Below are 25,459 nucleotides of genomic sequence, written 5' to 3' on the forward strand. Positions count from 1 at the left end.
TCTTCTAGTCCCACACATTAAGCAGTGTGTAGTTTAGTTTTAGCAATGTAAGGTTAAAAAAGAGGCATAGGAATGCAAAACTCATTTTTCTAAAGAGATGCTGGAAAACAAAGTGGAAATCATTCAATAAACTACACAGAGCTTGGGCACAGATCCCCAGCACTCACAAAAACATGAAGACTGAATTTCTCTTTGCTGCCTGAAGGTCCGGACATAACCTCTGACCCTGATGACATCTCCAATCTCCAGCTTGGTTTTCTGGCTCACCATTTCCTGGAATTTCTTCATCTGTTCAAGCACTTTAAGACTGCTGGGGGTGCTTGGGCAGTCTGTAAGAAGTGATGGAAAAGCAAATCAGGCATGGAGGCCAAATGCCTACACATTACTGTAGTCATATTGCTAGAAAGGGGAAAGGTCCCAGGCTTCATTTGTACTGGGTAGCAAAACTTATGGATGATAAAGTTAGCTTATAATATTACATTTATTTAAACCTGGGGAAGGTATAAAAGGGAAGAGATGTCAGAGATAGATTGAAAAACTGAAACATGAATTGGAAATTGCCAAAATTGATTTTGTCATACTAAGAAGGAGAGGATAAAAAAAGGAAAGAAAAAGGTCAGCTGAACGTTTATATAAAAGAAGCATGAATCATCTGAGGTGAGGTCAAACCATTCATGTGATGTGATGCAATACAGTGAGATGAATGCAACTTGACAGAACTTCATTTTTATGTAACACACCTTTGCAGGACAGTAATTTCTTCATTATTTAAAACTTGAATAATGACCTAACAACCTCTGTTCATCATTACCAACTTTGAAGAAAATTTCTTGTGCCTCCTGGGAGCTATTTTCTTTACCTAACACAAATTAATTTTCATTAATAAAATAATACTCAATCAACACTATTGTACACGTAAAATAATAGCATGCAAGCATTCAGAGTCCTCACTGTGTGTCAACCACTATGTCATGCAATTTCTTTCACGAATTTAAAAACTAATTTGTGAATCCCCATTTCTTTTTTTGGAAAACGTTAAGTGTAAGTTAGTATGAATTACCTGTGTGAATAGATGTGCTTGTTCCACAGATATCAACACTTTTTAACTCCTACATCAAGCTTTCCTCTGCCTTTTCTATGCACGTGTAGTACTGGGAGATTACACTAATGGCATTTATTTCAGTTTGTTTAGCTTCAACCTATTACTGGAGCTTTCAGGAATGTCGAGTGTAGAAATTATCCCACACTTTGATATATAAGAAGGTAAAGGGAAAGTCAGACATACTGAGTTCTTCTGTTACTGAGTACAAAAACAGATTCACTTCAAATGCGCAATTTTTGCTCATTTCGAACTGTTCAAATCACAAAATGCATGCTCCCCCTGCATTTAAATCCACTTTTGAGTTCATCAGGCTAGCATACACATAAACAGAATGCAAAAAAAGAGGAATTCTGAAACTATTGTGCCACAAGGGTAAGAAATGCAGATCAAGTTGGTGGTCAATTGACTGGCTGTATAAAGTGTAAGAAGAGGATTCTCTGAAAAATTTAACAGCATGGAATTGAAATACATTATGCTAATAAGGAAAAGGCATGACAAGTCATAACGCAGTGTTTTTATTGGCACCATCACTAGCAACAACACAAAAAGTAATATGAAGCTCCCAAGATGGCCCAGGCTGTGGGATATGGTTGTTCTGCAAGTGAGATCATTTACTAATTTATTTAAGTTACAAACAAGAAGTACAGTCACAAAGAGGAATTACTTAATAAGTTACCTGATAAAGATCTTTCTGCTACCATGGGATTTTTCCAGCAGACACAATTTATAACCCCAGTACTATCATCCACTGTAAAAATAAATAAATAAATAAATAAATTGCAAGAATTACAATTTGAATTTGAAATTACAGGCAATATGAAAGTAGGTAGTGATGTTCCAAGAAATGAAAAATATATAGATATTCTTAGCAGTCATCTCCCTGCATATCTCATTCTAACCAGTCTGTAAAGGAAAGTGGGGGCTGATCTCCTGCTTTTGGCTTTGAAGTAGTCTCCAAACTTATTTGCAGAATAGTTCAGTGCTAGACAACATGCCTACATGCATGGCAAGCAAAATAACATCTAGCTCCTCAAGAAATAAAATAAAAAAAATCTAATACTGACAAATGATGATGATTTACCACATATATTGGGTACTAGAGGTTTCTAATTTAATTGATAAAGTCAGAAGCTAAATCAGTGCTGAAAGTTGAAGCTAAACAAATTACAATTAGAAATGAAACACAGTGCACAGAAACATTAATACCGAAATGAGAGAACAGCACATCAGGGCTGGTGAGGAGTGAGGAGATTAAAGAGAGTCCTATCTCCAGCTACACTGTTTTTTACACTAATATTGCCAACAAAGTCTGCTGGCCTTTCCCATTTAAGAGATTAGAAAGGCAGCTACCATATCCAGACAGGACAGAAGACATGCCTATGATTCTGCCCTAGGCCAAGGATTCCTAATTTAAGGTACCACTAGTGGCATGCAAGCCACTTCCATATTAAAAAGCTTAACACCTACCCTCTCCTGAGCATGTCAGCTATCTGGCTTTTCCTGTCTTACTAGTACCTAGGCAAAATAAGTCCTGTGATTCCTGCCCTAGGCACTGTATTGTTCAAGACACCAGAAAAGAAGAAAAAAAAAAAAAGAACAAAGAAAACTATAAAGCTATCAGAACAATCAACTGTTCTATAGATCAAGAGGCTTTATATGGGCAGCTTGCCCAGCAAACATCCTCTAAGTAAGAAGGTACCAGGTGTCTGTCAAATCATGGCAAAGATCACGTTTCCACGTTGCTTGGAGTTTAAGCATAACTGCCTCCAACACTGACCTTCATAAATATGACCTCTTCATAAATAAGAATCCACAATTTTCTGCTGCTCCTCAAACCAGATCTACAAAACCAGATACCATATATAAAAAACAACAACAAAGAAACTCCCCCTAACCAGTTACTACAAAAGCATGACTGGTGTTTACCAGGAAGATACTGATTGGTACTTGCCGTCGCTTCCTCTGGGAATCGTAGCATCAAAGCAAAATGCCTTTGCATTGTCTCATATGTTTTGAAACAATCTCCCTTTGTGAGGGTCTGATCTCAAGTCATTGCCTCGTTTTCCTGTTTCCCAGTAGGTATGCTGAACTACTCTGGCACAGACACATTCTTAACAGCAAACAGCATTTATAAGATGCAGGCAATCCCAGATTCCATCACTAGAAGTATGGTTGTTTCACTGCTATCCCCCTCCTGAGCTCCCGTGTCTGCAGCTATTTCAGTAGATTTAGTTCAGCACTAGTGTAGACAATGATCTAATTAATAGGGTTTCCTCTCTTCAGTACAGATGAAATGCAACTATTTTAGTAGGAGGAAGAGCCATCATACACCATATAAAGCCACCAATGCGAGCCAACAGTGACAATAAGAAAAAGGGAAAACAACATTTCACCATTATTTTACTGCACTATGTAGATGTTTCCTTAGAGACCAACATATACGTTTCCTAAGAAGAGCTTGGAAGCCAAACAAACAAGACTGAAGGATTAGGAAGCCAGAAGATTCCTCATCAATGTGACTGTTAAAAATTGAGTCCTAGAGAGACCGACCTATAGGTGACCACAAAGTTGACCTTGAGTTGCAGAGCCAGGCCCTGAAATAAAGCTCACAAATAAACCTTTGAGCAAAAACAACTCCTGAACCACAGGTGAATGAAAACTATTGCAATTGTATTCTAATTAGACAGGAGAACGTTAATCTATTTTAAATGCTCTCAGGGCACCTACAGGCTTGTGAAAACTTCCTGGACTCCCCGTGCCGTCCTGTCTCATCTCCTTGTATTTAATTTTATTTACTTATTAACTCTTACACTGACTATCTCACCCATCTTGACTCTTATGTTAACTGCTTGAGAAGCAGTCCACTCAAAATTACCTGGTAAATTAGTAACTGTGTTGGTTTCTTTATAAGAAGTAGGGTTTATTTTATGTAGGGCCTATGTGAGTCTACTGAGGCTCCAGGGAAATGTTTGGTTGTTTGTAAGACAAGCGTTCAGCCTTTCAGAATGGTCCTGGAGAATAAGAAAAGCCACATTTGATGTTGTTTGGTTCTCTTAAAAAGGAAAGAAAAGATCAGAAAAGTGCATTGGCTAAAAATATGAGCTTGCTGAAAGCAAGGCTTTTATTAGATATCCTTTTCCTAACTGATCATAATAAGAGCAATTACCAAACAAATCAAAATGTCAAAATGTATGTGCTGTTTTACATGGCATTTAGAATTATTATTAGCCAGGAAAGAGTTAATTCACTCTCTTCTAATAATTACTTTGCTATCAGCTCAGGCTGAATGGATTTGCAGCACAGAGAGAACCTAAGACTCTCTTAAAATAAAAGGTATATATTCTGAAGTAGACAGATAGGAAATGAGTGGGAGAGATGGTAGCAGTGACACAAAGACATTTTAGTTCTATCGCAGAAAAACTACAAAGGGGCAATTGCTTTGTAAGTCACTTTTAAGCAGATGGAAAGTGAGCAAATACTGAACAGCGCTCCAATTGATGCAACACCTGCTCTGTGACTCACTAACCAGAGTCTGTTGAACTGAGAGATGCAAGAAGTTACAAGCAGGAAACTGTCTAAGAAGTTACAATTCTATGCTGCTGGAACCAGCCTGCCTGAAAGAGAGGGCCGGCTGGGTAGAGGCACCCTGGCAGGTAGCCTGAGAATTCAAACCAGGAACTGCTGGAACAAAGAGCAGAGTTGGATGTGAAAGGACAGCAGGAAGGCAGGCTGAGAGCTGTACTTAAAGGCTGGCTGATCTAACACTAAGTTCTTTTTGTTTCTGGTTTCTTTTTATTTCTACTCCTCCATTTTCTGTTCCAATCAAACATTTCCATCAAGCTTTACGTAACACTGAAGCTAGCATGGGAAAGAACTGTCCATTAAATTGCTTTTGTCTAGGTCATTGTGATTCTATTTTCCTCTGTTCTTATGAAACACTGTCTCCATTTGTACACTAGTGAAATAACAGAACAACTGCTGACGTTCAATTTGTTTCAACACTTCATTACATCATCAGTCTCATCATTTCTTAACTTAGGTGCTTGTTTAGTTCCTTCTACTTCAACTGACTGAGCAACTCATGCTTTAAAATACATAAACCTGTTATTTGATGTAATGGCAGGGTAGTAACACAGAAATTAGATGGGAAAAAAAACATACGAGATATCCTATTTAATAAACTTGCAAGGACATTTATGTAGAGTAGACTCAGCTCTAAACAGCTACACTCTGTTTGGGGTATGTCTCATGCACTGGCAGCCAGTGCTACTCTGCAGTGCTGTGGTGCAACTGCAGGTGTTATGGAAGTAACAGCCTGGGACCTGGCTCTAGGCTGTCAATTCTATCTTCTCAACACTGCTCTCGGAGGGGGAATTACTGCTGCCTCCATCTTAAAAGTGGAAGAACTGGGTACAAAGTGGCACTCCATAACTTAGCTCCATCAGTTGGAAATTCGTGGCAGAAGACACTGGACACAGGTTCTTCAAATGCCTGCAGAGTAATCTACACGTTTGGTTCCCCTTCCTACTGTGAGATAACCATTTCCCCACCTCCTGTACTTCCGTTTGCTTTTTCAGCACACAACCAGATGGCTCCAAGTTAATGAAATAGTCTGAATGCAATAGGGAAAAGCAAGAGGGAGGAATCGACTCTGTGCTGGTGGTGGCAAGGTCTGGTGAGTACCACGATGGTTGGGTTGGATTTGCTGAGACACTTTGGCAGCTAACTATAAACAATCTCAACAGACACTAAAACCTGGCTCCAACACACAATAAAACATACAAAGTCAGAAGAGGTTTCTGCAGCTCAAAAAAGGGAGAAGTAACTTCTTACTGAAATCATTAAAACCATTTACATGTGACTAAAGAAACAGCATATATGTAAAAGAAAAACAGTGGGGTACAGTGGCAAGGCGATAACAAAAATTAAATTGTTCCAGATGACCCCAAATCAGTTACTTAGCTTCATTTATTTCCTCTATTTTAAAAGTAAAGAGAAACTGTAGCTTGCTAAAGTATTCTGAGCTGGGCATATACTTCATATAACAAAATAAAGTAGATTTGTTTCAAGAATAATCAAATAAGGCAACTTTTAATTTCAGTAACAGTAACTAAGACTAGAGGGCTGATAAATGCAAAAACAAAGATGGAAACTCTTCTTACCTCCATAACTGTGAAAGGCTTCTCGCTCTTTAGTCTGAACCACCATCCCGACAACATCCACCTGTCTCACTGGATGTCCATTATAGAAGAAAATACCTAGACAAAGAACACCCTTGATAAGTATAACTACTTTTTCTTCAACATCCTGCCCTACATAGGTTTGACTGACAAATGTGACTTCCCTGCACACTTAATGTGCCTCAAAGTTAATTAATACCTGCTTATGTGAAAAATCCCCTCGATTAGCAAGCACTGGGAACACAAGAAGGAAGTATCAGCTCTACATAGGATACAAAAATTGTTATTGTAATCTCAGAACTCTATCAGCCTCTTGCTTTCTTCTACATTTGGATCTGCAGAACTGTTTACTGTGGGCTTAAGAAGGTTTTTTTGTTTGTTTTCTCTTGCTGTTTGTTTTTGTTTGTTTTTTACAACTTCAAGTCTTCAGAATAAATAAGTGAATACAATGGAAGCACTTTGAGCTTCTCACAGCGCAGCTGTTCCTGATTAAGGCATTGCCTCCAAAAGGAAAACTAACACAATTCTGTCTTTGATTTCTAGAAGAACAGGAGCCATGGTGTGGGGTAGGGCATGGAGGTGGGTGGGGGTTAACAATCCTCTCACATCGCAGAGCACACTGTGCAGTCATCATGGAGGTATCCTGAGCTTCAGTTTCTGAAATAACATGTTCTAAAAACATCCCTTCGAAGCTATTTTTGCACATCTATAAAGAAGACTTGGATAAGAATAATACAAAATGAAGTTCAGGAAACGGTGAGGAATGAGAGCCCAGGGGACTTCCACAATACTGAGGTTGCCACATAGAGTAATTTCTTTCAAGAGCGTGACCAGTGTTTTTAGCAAACCCTGATGTAAACATACACTGAAGCTTCACAGTTCACTAGCAGGAGAATAACTGGGAAACAAGCTCTAGTTAAATCCTGGTCTAATTTTCAGTCCGTGTGTTTTCTTCAGTTTTGAGAGTCTTGTTTTACTGAAGTATGATGCTATCTGGGACATTCAATAACTGCCTTCTAGAAACTACATAACCCAAGGGTCTCAAAAAGGAACATTTGTCTCAAAGCACTGTGGCAAATCTTACAAAGGGAAAGAGAAACACTGCAACAAGGGAGTCACAAAAACATTCTGTATTTTAAAAAAAAAAAAAAAAATCAAATGTGAAATCCAAAAATAACTTGTCCTACATAGGCAGCAGCCCTAAGTGGGCCTGGAATTAGTTTTTCCTCACACACAAAACAAAAACAGCAGTTTCAGAAAAAGTCAAAGGTGATCAGCCAAGCAGGTCACAAACAGGAGTTTTGCTGACACAAGTCCACTGTAATATTTTGAGATGCATCTACTGCAGTCATCTTAAAACCATGCAGTCACCGGCCAGATGCAGTATAAAGAATGTTTAGCAGGTTTGTCCACTTTTCTCATTCCATTTATCAGGACACAAATAAACACTGCTAGAGAAACTCTCAATGAAGGTGCTCCCAATGTACATAAGCATTCATTAAATCTTACAAAACATACATATGAGAAGGTCTGGGTCACTTTCAAGGCAAATCTATGAGGCAGAGACACCAATCTCTTCATGTGCTAACAAGCAACATGTTATTATGTTCATTTCACAGTTAGTAAGCTGAGTTTTGGCAAATGACAGTGACCAGATAGAACTGGTTCTCTATATCCCCACAAGCTTAAACTCCACCCTTACTGTCTGAGAAACTACCTGAATTCATACAAAAGATGACATTATAATTAAATTATCAATCAGAAGCTGCTGAACTTGATGACTTGAAGGTGTAAAGAGGGAGCTTTTCTCGTCCCAGATTATCTGTTTAAATTATGTTCACATCAGTAACAATAAAAGCACACTACACATTTGAAGCCCTGTGTAGGTGCATTCAATCAAGCTCCAGTAACCCAGTAAATAACATGTACATTAACATGCTGTTATCACAACAGGAAACCACAGCTGCACTTTAGGGGGACTATGGATACAGAGAAGGCAAGTTCTGGTCCTGTCGTTACCATACCAAGCAATGAGGTGTTTGGCATTGCTTTAATTCTTATTACCTCCTTTTGTGTTATTTGCAGCTTCCCTTGCTTGTTGATAAGCTGTCACAATGCTGCACTGCATGATAGCTCTGCACACATTTCCATGGTGCGATTATGTGTTACAACTGAGTTTGACACCCACTCTCCTTTCAAGGCCTCTAAGTCAACACAACTGCTGTGTTTATCTGGGTGGTTTTCCAGCCTTCTTGTCACCATTTCTAGCAGGAGAGTAATTGGACAGGTTTATTGCTTTCCTCTGTTCTTTCAAGGGATTAGTCATTGTTGCATCAAATCCTAATGCTTAAAAATGGAAAGAAAAAACTTATTAGGTCATTCAGTTCATTTCCTCAGAGCCACTGCAAAATTGTTCCATACAGTAAATTCCTGGCAATTTGTACAGTCAGGATATAAACAATCCCAGTGAATGGGATCCCACCTTTTTCCTGGGGAGGCTGCTCCATAATTTAGGAAAAGCACTCTTAGAATATCTGCTAACACTTAGCCTGCCTTTCTTTCTATTCTTCCTAGGTTCAACTGTTTTGCACTCACTCATTCTTAATTATTCTTACTTAATGACTGATTCACTGCTAATCAGCTCCAGCTGGTCTTCAATAAACCCATTAAATTCAGGGAACATTGGCAGCAAACACCTACCTTCCTCTTTCCTCAAAAAATACTTTTTTTTTTTTTTAAGTAAGTTTCCATTGAGCCAATGGGTGAGATATGCTAAAAGATGTCTTCTGTGGTACGTACACAGCAACAGGACACTGAACAAGATTAAGGATGTTTTTCTATGAGATTTCATTTTATTCTTTAAAGCCTGGTTAGAAAATGACACAGGATTGCAAACAAGCTTAGTTGTGCAGAATGCCAGATGCACAGGAAGTGAAGAAAGCTCACATGCACCAATTTTAAAGACTGATATCTTGATATGACAGATACCACTTCCTTAGGACAATCGTAAAAAAAAAAAAAACAACAAATAGTTATGAGGCAGAAGACAACTCACTCAACTAAAAGAAAGGGAAGGGAAGTGAGAAGGAAAAAACCTAAGCTATGTAGAAGTGAACAAAAGAGCACACAGGATTGTGCCTTCAAAGGCCAGTCATGTTCTTTTGAAGCATGTTTATTGATGTGCACAGATTTAATTCTTCTGAGTTTATTTGTATGTGGGCATGCATGAACTGTTTTATACTTCGTTCAATAACAATTAAAGTGTCTCTGAATAAAGGAACAGCCTTTATCAGATGCACTTGCTATACCAGTCCTACAGTAAGACTGCAGAATTTTTGGAAGCCTTGAAGTACTGCTTGCTTGAGTACAAATACCAACACTAGACTGTAGCCCCATTCCTGAAAAGGCTTTAAGAAAAAAAAGCAGTTTGAGAAGTCCCAATGAACATAAGGGTGGTTGTAAAAAAAAGAAGAAAACCACCAGTCCTTCATTTCTACATGAGTAGTACTGTTGTTATCCTTGCTGGTAAAGGAAAATAAATGAGAATCACAAAACCTACAGGATGGAACTTATTCAAAGAACCAAACAGATGTACCTTTTCCCCTGTGGAAAAAAAAAAAGTAAAAAACAGCCCCAGCAAACTAAATGGAAAACACACTCTGCTTAGGGTTTCCTGCTTTTCATCATCAATTCTACGTTTCTTGGGATTCCTCCCCACTTTTTTCTGCACCTCAACACTTTCCAATTTGAAGTAACAAACGCTTTTCACAAGAGATCACACTGCAGTCTGTTTAGATTCTTTATAGCGAAAACAGAAACTGAAGATCAGACCCACAGTGCTCTACAAGATGTACACACACGGGTGATATTGGCTGAAGATCAGCAGAACCAGACTGTAAAGCATACAACTGCCAGTAATGGTTAGAAAACAAAAGGCATGGTACAAGACTCAGCCCAGATGCCAGAATTTACAAGCAAGTCTTTCAAATACCTGAAGAATGTTGTATCTTTCATAACTAGAAATTAAGCAAACAAAACCTATTTTTATAGTATGTTAATATACCATCAACTAATTAATATTATATCATAATAAAGAGGCATAAAACCCTCCTCAAGTATTGTGGACAGAGTGGCAAGATACAACATGTATGGCCAGAAAGGACCAGCATTTTTAGAACTATCAGAATATAACAGGCACTACCACACAGTGGAAGTACACTACCTTAATGTAAGCCAGTTTACGTGCGTATATACACATATATACACACACACATACAAAAGAAGGAAAGGCTACAGAACTTTTTTTTTTTTCCACCTGTATTTCTTCAAGGTATACAATCTGTTCTTCTTAGAACTACAAAAGGTACACCTGTCATGTAGTTTCAGAGTACTGAAAAAATAACTGTGCTGGTGTCCATGAAGCATTCTGAAATCCCTCAATGAGAAGATAAACACAAACCAAATACAATTCTTTGTGTCTCATCATCTGCACATATAAGTACGTACCTGGAACTTGTTTAGATTCTTTCATTTCTTTTATATCTTTAATATACAGTCTTGCAAAAGCAGAAAATACAGGATCTAACCCCCAGAGCAGGGAAGGAATCTCTTCTTCATACTTCTTGGAATCAGACTGCATTAAAACCTTTGAATGCAAGAAAAAAATGTAGTTATTCTCTACACAGGTGAAGAGAAGCTGTTCTATGTTTTAAATGAATGAAAAATTGGCTTGTGATCCTACATACAGCAATACAACTGAGCTGCTGAGGAGTCACAGGAACTTATTAATACAACATCACCTTTGCTTCACCATAATAAAAGACACAAAATAGCACTTCTGACAGTTTACTGAAATATTAAGACTCAACTTCAACAGCATTCTACTTACTACTTCAAATGAAAGAGGATTTCCTCATCTATGGACAGAGAGAAATAAATATAATACTACTTTAAAAGCGAGACTGTGGGATACCTATTAGTTATTTCCTCTGTACTTCCATTTCCTCCCATCATTCCCTTCCCAGTCCATAAGATATTCTCCTCACTGTTCATCCTGCACTTTACTGGAGGAAGGAAGGCAGGCTTACTTTTTATACTCCCAGCCCCCCCAAAAGGCAACAAGCTCTTCTGTATTTTGATTAATTCTGTAATGGTTACTTTCCTCTTTTACCTCTTCAGTTTCCCCTGTCTAATGTCTGCTATCTTTTGTCAGTACTGGACTCATTCTCAGCTTGATGCAGCTGGTTTCAGGAAAAAAAAACAACACACACACACACAAAAAGTTCTCAACCTTGAAGGCTTGTCCAGAACATCCTGTAGAGGTTTTGAGGCTGAACATACTTTTTATTACTTTCTCCCATATGAGTAGCTAGATTGTTCCTGTAAACCCTTAGAGTTACGATCAAATAGACATCAGCTGCTTACAGGTGTGGTGCAAAGGTGGCAAGCAAACTGATTTTGAGCAGCGTGGAGGGCTGAGAGCTGGAAGCCATAGTCTTCAAAGAGAAAAAAAGCTCCTTTCTATGGGCTGTCAGTGATCTCTGTACTCTGCACAAGATGTTTATACATAGAGAGACAACACGACATGAATATCATGATAGCATCTTGCATTACTGGGAAACAACAGAGCTTGGATTCTGCTTCATTCCTGTTTTCACACTTAAACTTTATTTGGGGCCCGAAAATCAATGCAGCACAACATGCTAGAGCATAGCTGACATATGCTCTATGCTGTGAAAAGAGCTGCAGATGACAACTATACTTATTTCCAATTTTTATTTTATTAAACATTAGTGATATTTGACCTTCCCTAGACTGGTCATTTGTCTTGCAAGACGGTGGCGGTGTTTGAACCCCTCAGTTCCACCAGACACTTCACTTTTTAGTAGTAAGCTGAGGATTTTTGTAGACACCTGCATTTATGTCTCTGCCCTATATACAGGCAGGTTTTCCCAACCCACTCCTTTTACATATTCAAAACATCTTCTCACTCTCCTTTTCTTGCTTGAATCTCCCCAGGAAACACATTTTTCCTCCTGCTGGATTGCAGTCACTCATCAGAAGAAATTTCTAAACTAAGCTATTGACTGCATGATCTTATTATTGCAAGGCTGTTGTTGCTCCATATGGCAGTTCTCCAGTTTCTTTCTAAATGATCTATAGAAAATTTAGACTATAAACTTTTCCAAGCAACCATATAGTTTGAACCTTTATTTTATTTAGCACATGCATTTCTATAACACTTTCAGTCTTCCCAATCCATCTCTTTTTCCCTATAGCCTCACGTACACTGCTGCCTGCCATGTCCCTATACCTAGCATATAGTATAGAAATAAAAACCCCAAAAGATTAGTCCAACAAACGTTCATGGCTCACACAAAGACATCACACACCAAACAATAAACACATACCAGAAATAACGTGTGATACATCGGAATAAGGAGAAGCACTTCTATTCAGAGTCCCACTCCCAAACAGGAAATATTACAATAAAATTTTGTCCTTTTTGGTGCTATAGTTGTCCAACTATTCCCTTCCAGTAGCACTTCTCTCAGACACATATCCCATGGAACAAACATAGTTCTTGTTGTCTATCATGATCTTTTATACAAAGCAGCATTTCTTTCTGCAGCAGCAGCTCTCTCTCCATTTCAGAAACTACTGAGAACTGAACCTGAAATACTGCAGCTCCCCCCTGGCTCACACACCTCATGACAGCTCACACCCTCCGTGTACAGCACCACTCTGCCTGCTTCCAGTTGCTTCATACATCGTAAGTTCTACCTGCAGACCTGTGGATTCCTGGAGAAGAAGTAAGACCCTTCTCTAACACTATGAAAGCACAACTTCTCGTTTCTTCATTTGTTTTCAAGGCCACACAACAAATCCACCGAAGTCCCAAGGTAAGACGGTCCATCCATTCGAGGCTGGGAGAGTGAAGCTGCACTCCAGCCGCTCTCTGGCTGACAAGCAGGTGAGCAGCATCCCACAGAGCAGCCCTGCCTTGCCCTCCCTTGGTTCTGGCAGGCTCCCCAATCACTGCCACACCCCGAAGCCAAGCCCACTCACTCCCTTCCCTCCCAGTGGTCCACTTGGCAACCAGGTTTGAACCTGTTACAAACCAAAACTTTGTGGCCTGGTGGGAGGCAAAGACCTTTGCTATTTCCTGTGCTGCTTGCCTCCATACATTCACTACAAATCCCTTCTGCTAGGGTAGAAGTCTTATAATTCTGTACTGAGCACTTAAACCCAGCCCACGGTGTTAGCAGCAGTTCTCCTGCAACAGAGACACGTCAATCAACTCTACCCAATGCATCTTTCTGTTAGGTTATAAACTTGTTACATGCACATTTATAGCATACAATGCTTAAAGAGCTGATCAAAATGCTTCAAACCAACTTCTATTTTGCCACTGAATGGCATCTTCCCGTAACTGAATTGGCACAGGAAGCCTCTCCATGCCAGGGGTTAATTAATTACTGACTCATCCTGGCAGAAGTGAGACTTGCCATTACGCTAGGAGTGCTTGCAGCTCCGCACTGTGCTGTTGGTGATACGCTGTCACCAAGGAAGATAACAGTGACTTTGTACAACGGAGATCCGAGGGCTGAATGGCAGGCATTGTGGCTACGTGCAGCTCACAATAAACAATCCCAAACAGATAGAAGATGCACAAATGTTTAAGGATTAAAATGACTTTTGCTAAAGCATTGTGACAATGTTTGTCGATACAAACAATACAGAGTCGTAGAAAAACATCATCTTACTCTGTTTCATTTTAAATGTCATGTAAAATGGCTTTACAATTGCAGTGGTACAGGGAATTCAGTACTGCTAGCAGTGCAAAATGCAAGAGAGGCATCAAGTCCATAAGCTTAGGAGAACAAAATATTCCTTTTGCCACTGTAAAACATCTCTGAAGAAGGGCAAAAAGGCACAGTAAAAGAAAAAAGAAATTGGAATTAAATTTTACTATCTGAAATATTCCTCTGGAAAAGAGTTCCGTTTCAAAGGCAAAAACAAAGTTGATATGTACAAATAAACAAAAATGGTCTGAATTTGATACCACTTTAGGCAGTACTCTATCCAAATAAAGGCATTTCCTTGACTTCCTTCTATAACGTTAGCTTTCCTGACTGCAGCGAGAACTCAGACAAGACCGTAATCCTCAGACTCCTTGTGCACTCAGCAAGGTATTATCCTAAAAGGAGAAGAGAAACCAAAGAAAGCTGGTGGTCTTCCATCAGTTGCCACCACCTAAAACCAAGCCATTTGCTACATTCCCTGCCACGTGGTCCACCCAGGAGGATGGCCCAGGCTTGTTAGAATAGCTCCTAATTAAACCACCCAAACTATTTGTTCAACAGAACCAGTACAGACCAATAATATCTCGGCTCCTAGTCCTGTGTTCACCGTGTATCTTTGTCAAAAATGGATAACACATTAAGAATTGGTCGTCTTCCAAACCCAGTGAAACAGGAACCACAAGAGAAGCACCTATTTTAATTCATCTTATGGAGTCTTTTCTCAAGATGTGATTAAGAACCCAAGCTCTTGAAGGAAATTTCCTTCATCAGAGATGAGCTGTTTGGAGTCATCAAGCCATAGAAGAAGCACCCTGCCAGTAGTTACCTGCAACCAGGCTGCAACTACAACTGAGCTCAAAGACTTCCTCAAGCTGGCTTTGAATCAGCAGCAGAGGATATCACCTACCCAAGTGGGCAGTTTAAGCATCCTAGCAGGCATCTGCTCTTCTCCAAAGCCCACAGCCACAACATTCGCACCAATCATTTACATGGGAAGCACTGCTTGAACTGCTGTGGTTAGAGCAAGCTACAGACTGGCTGTGAGGGGATTGCTTTACGGGTCAGCCATCACTGCCACAGAGAAAGCAAATTGTGGAAAGTGGGACAGCTGGGTTTTGTAACCACCTCAGTCATCTGAATTGAACTCATCTGTGCTTGACTCAACACCCTACAGGACAAAAGGGTATTATTCAATTCTTCATGAACAGCAGAGGCACTTCCAGCACAGTGCAGTTAAAAATGGTTTTCATTATCCAAAGCCACATACGACATTTTAAACTAAAACCAAGCAAAGAAAATCAACATTGTATTATACAACTAGATTCAAGTGAGCTTGAAAGTAAGACCTTCCATTACAGATAATATCAAATAAAAACTCCAAAGCTGAAGCTCCCCCACAGACTTCTAAAAAAGAAAAAAATACAGAATTAAAGAACATTTTCAATACTATCAACAGAAACAATGCACTGCCACCAAAATAAATCACTTGAATAAAGCAGGCTGAGCACTTCCAGTCTCCCCTAACAAACTACCTTCTGCTGCTCACAGCCAGCTGTAATCTCATCATAAACACAGTAGCAGCGGTCGCTACTGATAGTCCTGAGCTTCACTTGCTATTTGTATTTTAAAGCTATGAGATAATCACACTGAAGCACCCTCTTCGCCTAATTCTCTAACCTGTCTGGAGTGAGGACAAGAGGAAGTCTATGAAGGCGATTAATTCTCTCTGAAAGCTCTTAATCTCCCATGGTGCTGCTAGAATGAGTTGAGCTGCTCAAAAGACATTCTTTCACTGGGAAAGACGGTTCTCAGCTGTTGGTAAAGTAAAAACAAGCAAAAATAAAAACACCACACTTTTTTTTAGTATAATACTAAGTCTGATGGCTGAAAATAATGCATTATAGAAGAGTTGATAGAAAAGGATTCCCAAAAGTCTCCCCAACGAGTGAACATTTTTTTTTGACAGCCACGTGTAATTCACTGATCCGACATAAAGGGGTATTCAAGTCAGCTAACAAAGCAAAGAAAATAAGATATCGTTCACCCCATTTGAAGGCAACAGGTAGCTTTCCTACACTGCTATAGCAGCAATAAAGCAGATTTAGTGCTGCTCCTTAAAGGAACATTTTTGAATTCCAGGGATTTGAGCAGAAGTGGCAGGCATTGGTCGCCAGCTTCCTTCCTAAAGCAGTTCACTCCGTGCAAGGCTGCCTCAAGCTGGAGAGACAAGTTTTCCGGACCATTTTTACTCCTTCATATCAGTTTATGTATCTGGTGTAAATTAAAAGAGCCTCTGCGTTAGGATCAGAATCGATGTGAATCTTCATCACACAGAACATTCTGTTACAACCAAAGACTTCAACATTATTCACTTGGGGTTTGGTTGAGTTGCACAGATGTGTCAAAATGCTTTCCAAACATTCCCAGTACCTAACAAAGCACCAGGCTATGGCAGATCTATTTGAAGTTCTGAAAGCAATTTAAATTCTTCTACACTGTACGTACAAACATTTAATTATATCTGAACAGCACGAGGCTGTGCTTGAGTCCTGGTCTCCAAATATCACAGTATTGGTACTCACAAAAGAAATTAAGCCAGAAGAATGCTGAAGTCTCAGATACAAACAGGATCATCGTGCAACCTGTGAGCATAACTGCATGGTGAGATTCACTCCTTTGGAGCTCTTTTGGAAGACTGAGTCCTGTTACTCTGCTTACAAGGAATAATAAAACTAGTTGGATGTTAACTTTTATTTCTAACCTGACTACTGTACTTTTGTTTGTATCTTTTTCTTATCTCGTATGCAATTTTTCCTCCTCCCAATTATGACTTGTAATGCTTCCTGCGTTTTCTCTCATACTGCAGGAAGTTCAAAATTAATCCATGTAAGAACCAACTTTTTGTTACACTTTTTTTAATGCTCCCTGAGTAAGTTACTTGCTCTCTCAGCTATCATCTAGGAAAAGTATCAAAAGAGTGGTTTTCTACCTTAAAAATGCTGCAATTCCCAGCCCTCCAGCCTCTGAATTTCTTTCAGAACTTCCATGCCTGAAATCAAGGACAGGATTTCCTACTCAGACTGGGCAGCTCTGACCTACAAAACCAAAAGCTTTCCTAGGTAAAGAAATCTATTTGATTTCCTCTTATTCTTCAGATGTTCAAACTAGGAGATACAGTTAGAAATGCCAAAGGTGAATAATTATTGATAACTTCAGAACGAATTACCCTGCACAATCTCTTACACTGTGTTCAACGAACTCTGAATGACGTGAAGAGTGATTTTTCCCCACTAAGAAAACCTGGCTCACCATCCTTTAGCTTCAGCTGCTGAATTCTATTAGGGCTATTAAAAATCCAGATACTTTGCCCTCTATCAAATTTTGGTTTATAAGTTTCTATAACTCTCAAATGATGCTCTGAAATAATAACCATTGTACAAACGTTCCCACTGAGTGCTTTCTAAATGCCATCCCCAAGTGATGACACAGAACATCAGCCCTGTGCAGAACAAACCCAGAACTGCACAGTTCTGCAATAGGAATGCATGCTTAAAAGCTTTCCTCCCCATAGAGCAAAGAAGGCCGAACAACTTTCTAGTAATAATTTTTGCCCACCTTTGATAAAATCTCTCTGAACCCAGTAGAAAGGTAACAAACAGAAAACACCTCACTGACTCCTGCATCTGAAACTGCTCACATTCCTTACGTGAATCACTGTCACAGCTACCCAGCGACTGAGTTATTAGTATTTCTGACCTCTTGGCATGTGGAAAAACACAACCAAAACATCCTCTTATAAACAGATTAAAGCATTTCCTTAATTGCATTTCAATAGATGCCACTCATGCTTCTGAAAGCCAGTCACTGCTGTACACAGCATCCAAAACATTGTATTACAGCTCAGCCAGAAGCCAGAGAAACTATTTTTTTCTGTTGCTAATTCTATGGGTCTCTGCTACAAGAAATTCAGTTCAAACTCATGTAATGGGATTGTATGGTTTAATCCATAGATATGGAGTGGTGTATCATAAAACATGGTTCTGTAGATGGGAGATTAAAGATCCATTCTGACATATTAAAAAAAAAAAAAAGGTTACTGGGGACTCGAGATAAAAAATGCATCACATCACAACACTCTGCTTTCTGCTCACCAAGTCCCAGTGTCCAAAGTTTGTGTATGCTATTGTGAAACACACAATAGCTGCTGTTTGCCTAAACAATCCACACAGTACAGTAACAGCATATGCAGCTGTAGTATTGAGTAGAATTGCCACAAAAAGCCAAATTATATTCCTCAACTTACAGTATTTTATTTTTTTGCTTCAAAAAAGATCAGAATTACACAAGTGTTCACAGAAATCCAGCTTAAGGCCCAGAACCTTATACAAGCAGAAACTACTTTAAACATGACTGCAACATAAAAATGACATCATTTATCAGTGAAAAGCTATACTGCTTGCTCAGTAAACTCATTTCAAAGTCGAGCTTTCCATCAGTGAACAGCTGATCTCACTGCAGCACTAAGGCCTGAACAGCAGGCTTCACACCAAAGCTCACCCTTCGATGAGTCTCACAACCCAGCATTACCCACCCTCAGCATCCAATCATCAGCAAAATACGTATCTTGGACAAAACATCTCATTAGCAAGAGAAGTAGCTTAGATAAAGTGTTATGAGAGTGTATTAACCTTTCCCTGTTTAGAAGCACAGTATCAAGGCCTATTAGTACACGAAGTCCCTTGGTTCCTCCTCATGCCTTGGCCAGGCTGGATGTGGAATCCAAAGTGAGAATGAAAGCAGATGTTCCCACCTAATTATCACTTAAACCGGTTTATTCAACAATATGAAAGCTGCACCTTCTTGCAGTGAAGTTGGAGACCTCACAGTTGAGCAGATGCACTGCACAGGACATCCCAGTGGCTGAGGAAGGCTCTCCAAATGCACGCTGCAAACAGGGCTCCCCAGTGACTGCTGATCTGGATGATGGCAAAGTACGAGGGCAGTTGGTGATGCATCTTAATCGCTATCATTGCCCTCATTTAGTAATGGTTAGCTGCACTGCTTTGTTCTGTATTATTCTTGCTGTATTGTTTCACTTACTATTTCATTGCCTTAAACCTCAGTAAAGATAAACACACTTCTTTAAGTTGATGTCTGTGACCTTTGTGCTGACCCTGTCCACTGGCAAAATGATCTGACATGCAAACACTTCTTGTTGATATCAGACATGTTTGTGATATTACCACATGGCAATGCCTCCCCAGGATACCACTAAACAGTCAGTGCCTTTCAGTCCTTTATTTGTGTCAGACTGTCAAATTTTGCAAAATGCTCCCTCCTTTCAGTGAGGTATATTTAATAATATATGAAGAAGGCATAATAAGCATCCTGCCTGTGCTGCTGTGTAACCAGAATTGGTTTTGCTGCCATAATATCAATAAAAAATTACAATAACTCCTGCTACAGAACAAGTCGTTCCATCCTAAGATTCCAGAGGTGATCAGGATCACGAGAGAACACAACGTCCGCTCTGGAAAACGATTCCTGGGAAACAGAGGACAAAATTCAGGATTTGCAGAAAGAAAAGCAGCAAGACGTGTGGATTTTTTGTTCAGACATTTTCGTGCCAGTATTGACTGAGATGCAAAGCTATCTTTATCCCTTAATAAATTTCTAATCCTAGCTGCTATGTGAACCAATGCAAACTTGAAAGCCACAAGCAAAAAGAACAAATCAGCTCGTGACTGCCATGCAAGAGGCAAGGGGCTCATTACCATCTGGAGGAAAGGCAAACACGGTGAAGCATTTGTAATGCATGCTTTCATGTGACTTAACCAAAGCTAACAGCCATCAGGGCTCTGCAAGTTTTAAATACTATGCCTTGCATTCATGTACAGTTTTGATCAAATATTTTCTCCTTTAAAAAAAAAATCATCTTAAGTCATTAAAACACTTAGAAAGACACCAATATAGCTAAGAGCGTAGTATTTTAACTGCATATGTATATCTTTAAATCAATACTTCAGATGGACTCATTTGTGTAGTTCTGTGAGGTTATTAAAGTCACTGACACATGGAGTAAACAAATTTAGAATAAAAACTGTACTTTAAAAAAAGTATTTATCTGCAATGCAGAATACTTTAATACAGCATTACAGTTAATCACAATTAATACTGTCCAGAAACTTACATTTGGGGAATTCTCAAGTTAAACGTAAAGTGGAAACCATCTGACCTTCTCATCTTTATCATGAAAGAGGACCTGAAATTTTAACTGCAGCAGTCAATCAATCAATCGAGACTCAGCTACACATGTTGACATTTTCCATTTAAAAAAATGGCATAATTCTGCTAAGTAGAAAAGCCCAACTTATCCCTCACATTACGTGTGTGAGCTTGGCTGTCCTTCAGAGCGTTCATCTCAAAGGTGTGTTTGTAGCAGAGCAGCTGGCAGCAAGAAGGCAAACTTCCTTTTTGCACTCTACCTTCAATTAACATCTTAAAGAATGAATATATTTGACCCTCTGTTTTTCCCCATTGACCATCAATTTTTCTCAGATCAAAACTGGATTAGATTAATCTGAATCCTGATATTTGAAGGCACAACTTCCTTATTGCAAGTAATACCAATATGTTGAAACTCCCAAATGCTGTATGTGTTTCTATGGCAATTCTCAGATTTCCCATGGAAGTGCATCAAAAGCAGGAAGCACTGTAGGGTATCATCTCCAGGTTACTGACAAGAGGCCGGAGGAGCCATTGCAGCTGATGAGGTACAGGCAAACAGCTAAAAAAATTCTTCTCTACTTCTGGTAACAAGCTTCTATTGTTCATATTTGTGCTACACATGACCAAATGACTGCTATTACTCATGTCAGAGAAGGCCATAAAGTGCTGAACACAGAACTGAATCTCAGGCTTTTCTGTTGAAGACTTGTTTCTACACGTTCCACGCAGAACAGAAACACATATCCCTGAGCTACAGATCTACCAGCAGTACATTACATAGAAGGGCTTAAGAGCACTACACATGATACAAAGTCTTCCCTATCAATGCTTCCAACAAATGGGCAAGCTGACTTGATGCTCCTTGGAGAAAAATGTATCAGCCTTTCGGCCACCTTCTTATGTCATAAAGGAATAAAAGAGTTTTTAACACTCTTTCATACTTATATCCTTCTTACATCCTTACCTGCACATAAACACGAGTTGTTAACTAATAATACTACTAACGACAGCTCCTCTGTATTTGACCATCACTAACCAGAATATTAGGACACAGGAATCAGGTACAGTAGGAAAGGTGAATGATTGATGAAATGGGAGAAAAGATCAGGTATGGACGAGTCACCAGAACGTTTCCATAAGCTAAATGTTGTCATACAATTAATAAAACTACACTGGTACGAGATGAAGCATCAGAATTTCATTCCATGAAATCCCCAACTCCAAGGGACAGGCAGCAAATTCAGCAGGAAGCAAAGCAGACTTTGGGAACGACTTCAGAGGCAGACGCTGGACAGATGAGATCTTGGCAAAAAATCAAGAATATAAGAAAGGAGGTTAGAAAGGAATGTCAAGCATTAAATAGAAAGATCTGGAAGTTAACACCATAGAGCTTACAATCGAAATGAGTACCTTACATAAGAGACATCACTAACACCAAGAACAAAAGAGAGTAGAAGATACAGTCTACAGAAAAACACCTCCATGCAACTGGAAAGTATCAACAAAAAGGACACATACATCAAGTAAATAAAACAGAAGAGACAGCAGCGAGTGCCAAGGTTGGCAGACAGAGCAGAACATACAAAACAAGAAGCACGCCTGGGATTAAGCCACAAACAAATCACCTGTGACCTCTGAGCAGTTCAGTGAATTCAAACATCAGAACGAAGGTCGGAGGAGATCAGTGGAAGTGTGGGTGGACATAAAACTCAAGACAATATGAAAACACAGCATTAAATATTTTGAAAGAACTGAGAACAGGATGTAGGACTGCAGTTAAAGGGCAACTTATGCTGTGAAGAACACATTTCTAATTAGATTTCTGAAACAAGCATGTATTTCCAATGAAGAGAAAAGGAATAAAAGTAGTTCACACAAAATAGAGGCAGAACTTAAGGGGGGGGGGGTTACAAACAGCACCAAGTGTAAGCAATTAAGTTAAGAGGAAAGGATGGTGACATTTAGCAGCAGAAAGTAGGTAGGAGACTTCTAAATCTTAAGAAGGATTGCAGTAAAGAGTTACAGCTATTTTTAAGCCCACTGGTTTGATGCCCAGCTAACACAGTTATTCAACATCAGCCTACTCTGACATCTTAAGGAAGCACTGAATTTTCAAAACGCATTGTTTTAAATTCCTGCAGGAGAAATTTTAATGTACTTATAATTCACTTTTACCTTTTTATCCCTGCCATCTGGAAACAGTTATGGCTGTTAAAACCTTCCGCTACCAGGAGAGAAGAGGAGGGAAAACAAAACAAAAAAAAACCAGGCAGGTTTCATACAGCCTCCTCTGTACCAGGAAGTCAATGCAAATTGGGAATGATTTGCTACCAGCTCTTAACCTTCACCTGAGAGCTTATTTTTTAGGATTGAGTGGCAAGCTGTAGCTGTAGAACACAAGAATGAGGGGGAAATAGAAAACTGTGGCTCATTCCTATTTGCAGTTATGTTTAAACCTCAAATTACTTAGAAAAAAAAAAGAGCAAAACTTTGTCACCAGATTAATTGTTCATCAGTTGTGTCAGCCTCTCACCTTATATTTTCAATGTCATACCAGTTAAAAGCTTGTGGTATGGAGCCCATCTTTAGGAAAGTCTAAAACATCACATCTAACACTAATTGTTAGGACAATCTTTCTGCCCTTGTTCTGCCCCGATCTGACACACGTGTTAAAAGCAAACTGATACATTATAGAGATGCTATATGCAAACTTTGTGCAGTAAAAAACAAAACCTCATGTTACCAGTAGAGCTGAGAAAGAACACAGCCCTAACATCCCAGCAACCTCACTGCCAGGACTCTTAAAGAGCAAACTCAATTATGCTCGTTCACATATAGCTCCAGAGCTTTTCTTAGTAACAGAACATGGATGCCAAACTATTACAAACTCCAACACCATACGCACCTTCTGCTGCCCCAAGACAGCCCTGGAGCTAAAGAAAGGCTGATCCTGCCTCAATACCAGGATTTCATAATATGGCTGTCAGACTCCCTTTTTCCCCTGTCCTCATCAATTACTTCAAGTAACCAGATGCACTAGATTCACCCCTAAGCACTTTTTATCCAAGAGCAATTTAAAATAAAAAATGTGTGATATTAAACTTATTATTTTAACATCGAAATCAAAGCTATCATCCCACCTGAATGAGTACCAATAGTTACCAGAGAGAGGAAAAGGAAATTGCATTTTAAAAACAGAGATTCCACAAGCTAAATTGGCTCTGGCAACACTGAAAAACCTTATCAGTTACTTCCTCCTTCCTTATTATAGTCCAACTATTTGCATGAAACTTCTAAATGAAGTTCATATGGGCAGCAAGCCAGCCAAATTGTTAAGGTGAAAAGAAAACAGTCCATCTGCGTGCAGTTGGTTCTTGGCATTAGCTTTAGACATGTGGACAGCTTGGTCTTGAGCACCATAGAATGACTTGGGTTGGAATGGACCTCAAGGATCTTCACGTTTCAACCCTGCCACAAGCAGTTTCCAGCTGCTAGATCAAGTTGCCCAGGGCCCCATCCAACCTGGCATCACGTGGTTTCACACCACGCATCCCAGCTGCCAACACCAAGGAACCAGAAAGCTCAATACCATGTCTTAATAATGCTGATAGCTACACCAAATCAGGACTGCTATCAGGTTAGCAAGGGCATTTGACACAAAGCTGTCACTTCATGGCCATCTTGCTCTGTGGAGGGGACGGTGCACAGCACTACACCTTCCTGTACAACACAGATACCATCAGCACCACCATTTGTTTGCAATGCCAGCATATTCTTAAAAAGCTTCTACTCCAGCATCATTCAGACACCAAAACCAGTGCTAAGACATGACCAAACGTTCAGTACTGGCCCTCTGTTATGCTCTTATTTCCTTCTGAACAACCTTTCTTTGTTAGCACAAGTATCTGTACAATTCCCTTTCTGAAATCCTGTTCTGGGCCCAGCCCAGCAGCTTCTAATCCTTAAAGTCATGCTTCTTTCAGTGAGGCTGCCTACGCTTCCACAGTCCCGATAACTGTATCTCAATGCTCCATTATTATTACACATAGACCACGTTCCTGAGATAACAGCCTATTATCATGCTAATAAAATGGTCTGAAGAATGAGAAGCACCGGAGGCCTGATCTTTAGAAGCTTTTAATGCACTATTTAAATTAATGGTAACCAGAGGCACTCAAGTTCAGATGAGGTTAAGGTGTTACGTGATTCTCACGCACTGTATATCTCATCACTGGGCTCTTAAGTCTCAAATCATTGCCTTGGCTGTAAAATCAACTCGCTACATCTTGCTATAGCCTAAATCTTGCCTCCAAGACATCTGCTTACTGCTAAACTCACAGGGTAGGAAACGTACATAAAAACACGACTCCCTACAATGACCGAATGCTGCAGCAAACGAGCAGCACGTGGAAAATCAACACAGGCAAGTCTCCCAAGGCCATCTTTCTCCATCTGGAATCAGACGAAGCCCAGGTGCCCGGCAGCCCTCCGCACAGCTCCGAGCGGGCGATGAGGGCTCACCGTGCCGCCTGAGGGGCTGCCTGCGCCGACAGGAGGGCTTCTGCTCTGCAGGCAGCCGTCCTTCATGCAGGAAACGCAACCCACGGGGCCAGGAACCCTTCCGTGCAGGAGGCAGCCAGCAAAAAATAACGGGGCGTTCGGAGAAAGGCCCGGCCCCGTCCCACCAGCCCCTCCCTTAAGGGCTCTTCGGAGAACAAACAGCCCTTGCTCACTTCCCAGCTGCGAGTGCGAGGCTGACCGCCGAGATACAAACAAGGAAGGAAGGAAGGAGAAGAACCTCCTCGAGCGCTCGCTCCTGGACCCTGAGAAACGCGAGAAGGGAGCGGGCCTTTCCTCCATCTTAGGCGCAGACACAACTTACCCGCCGGACGCCTCGGCGCGATGCTATTGGCGCGATGCTATTGGCGCGCTCCGCCGCCGCCTCGTCACGTGGATGGACGAACCCGCCTCCTCGCCCCGCTGTTGCCGTCGCGCAGCTGTTGGGGGGGTGGCGGCGGCCGTGGAATGGTGTTTGCGCATGCGCCGGAGGAGTCGTGGCGGGGAGGGCGGGGCGAGGCGTTTCCGGGAGCGCGGGAAGCGGGTGGGAGAATGGGATGCGCACGCGCCGGCGGCGAGAGGAGGGG

At 40.3% G+C, this 25,459-nt stretch overlaps 1 protein-coding gene across 4 annotated transcripts in view; it reads right to left on the reverse strand.

Annotated features, from left to right (window-relative positions):
- Positions 1–25,325, reverse strand: part of STN1 (STN1 subunit of CST complex) — a 44,935-nt gene extending 19,610 nt beyond the window's left edge. Inside the window, exons 1-5 of one of the 4 annotated variants that reach the window (XM_010714672.3) lie at positions 25,198–25,325; positions 10,789–10,927; positions 6,265–6,360; positions 1,779–1,850; positions 168–329 (exon numbers count right to left, since the gene is read on the reverse strand). In XM_010714672.3, coding sequence (XP_010712974.1) covers positions 168–329; positions 1,779–1,850; positions 6,265–6,360; positions 10,789–10,921 — 463 coding nt within the window. In that variant the 5' untranslated portion in view covers positions 10,922–10,927; positions 25,198–25,325. Of the gene's footprint in view, positions 1–167; positions 330–1,778; positions 1,851–6,264; positions 6,361–8,346; positions 8,634–10,788; positions 10,928–24,836; positions 25,019–25,113 lie in introns of those variants that run through there. The other 3 variants (XM_010714670.3, XM_019617777.2, XM_010714673.3) reach the window with 3 other exon arrangements.
- Positions 25,326–25,459: the final 134 nt, after the last annotated feature.

Source organism: Meleagris gallopavo, chromosome 8, assembly GCF_000146605.3.
Source record: "Meleagris gallopavo isolate NT-WF06-2002-E0010 breed Aviagen turkey brand Nicholas breeding stock chromosome 8, Turkey_5.1, whole genome shotgun sequence".
In the NCBI taxonomy this organism is placed as follows: Eukaryota; Metazoa; Chordata; class Aves; order Galliformes; family Phasianidae; genus Meleagris; species Meleagris gallopavo.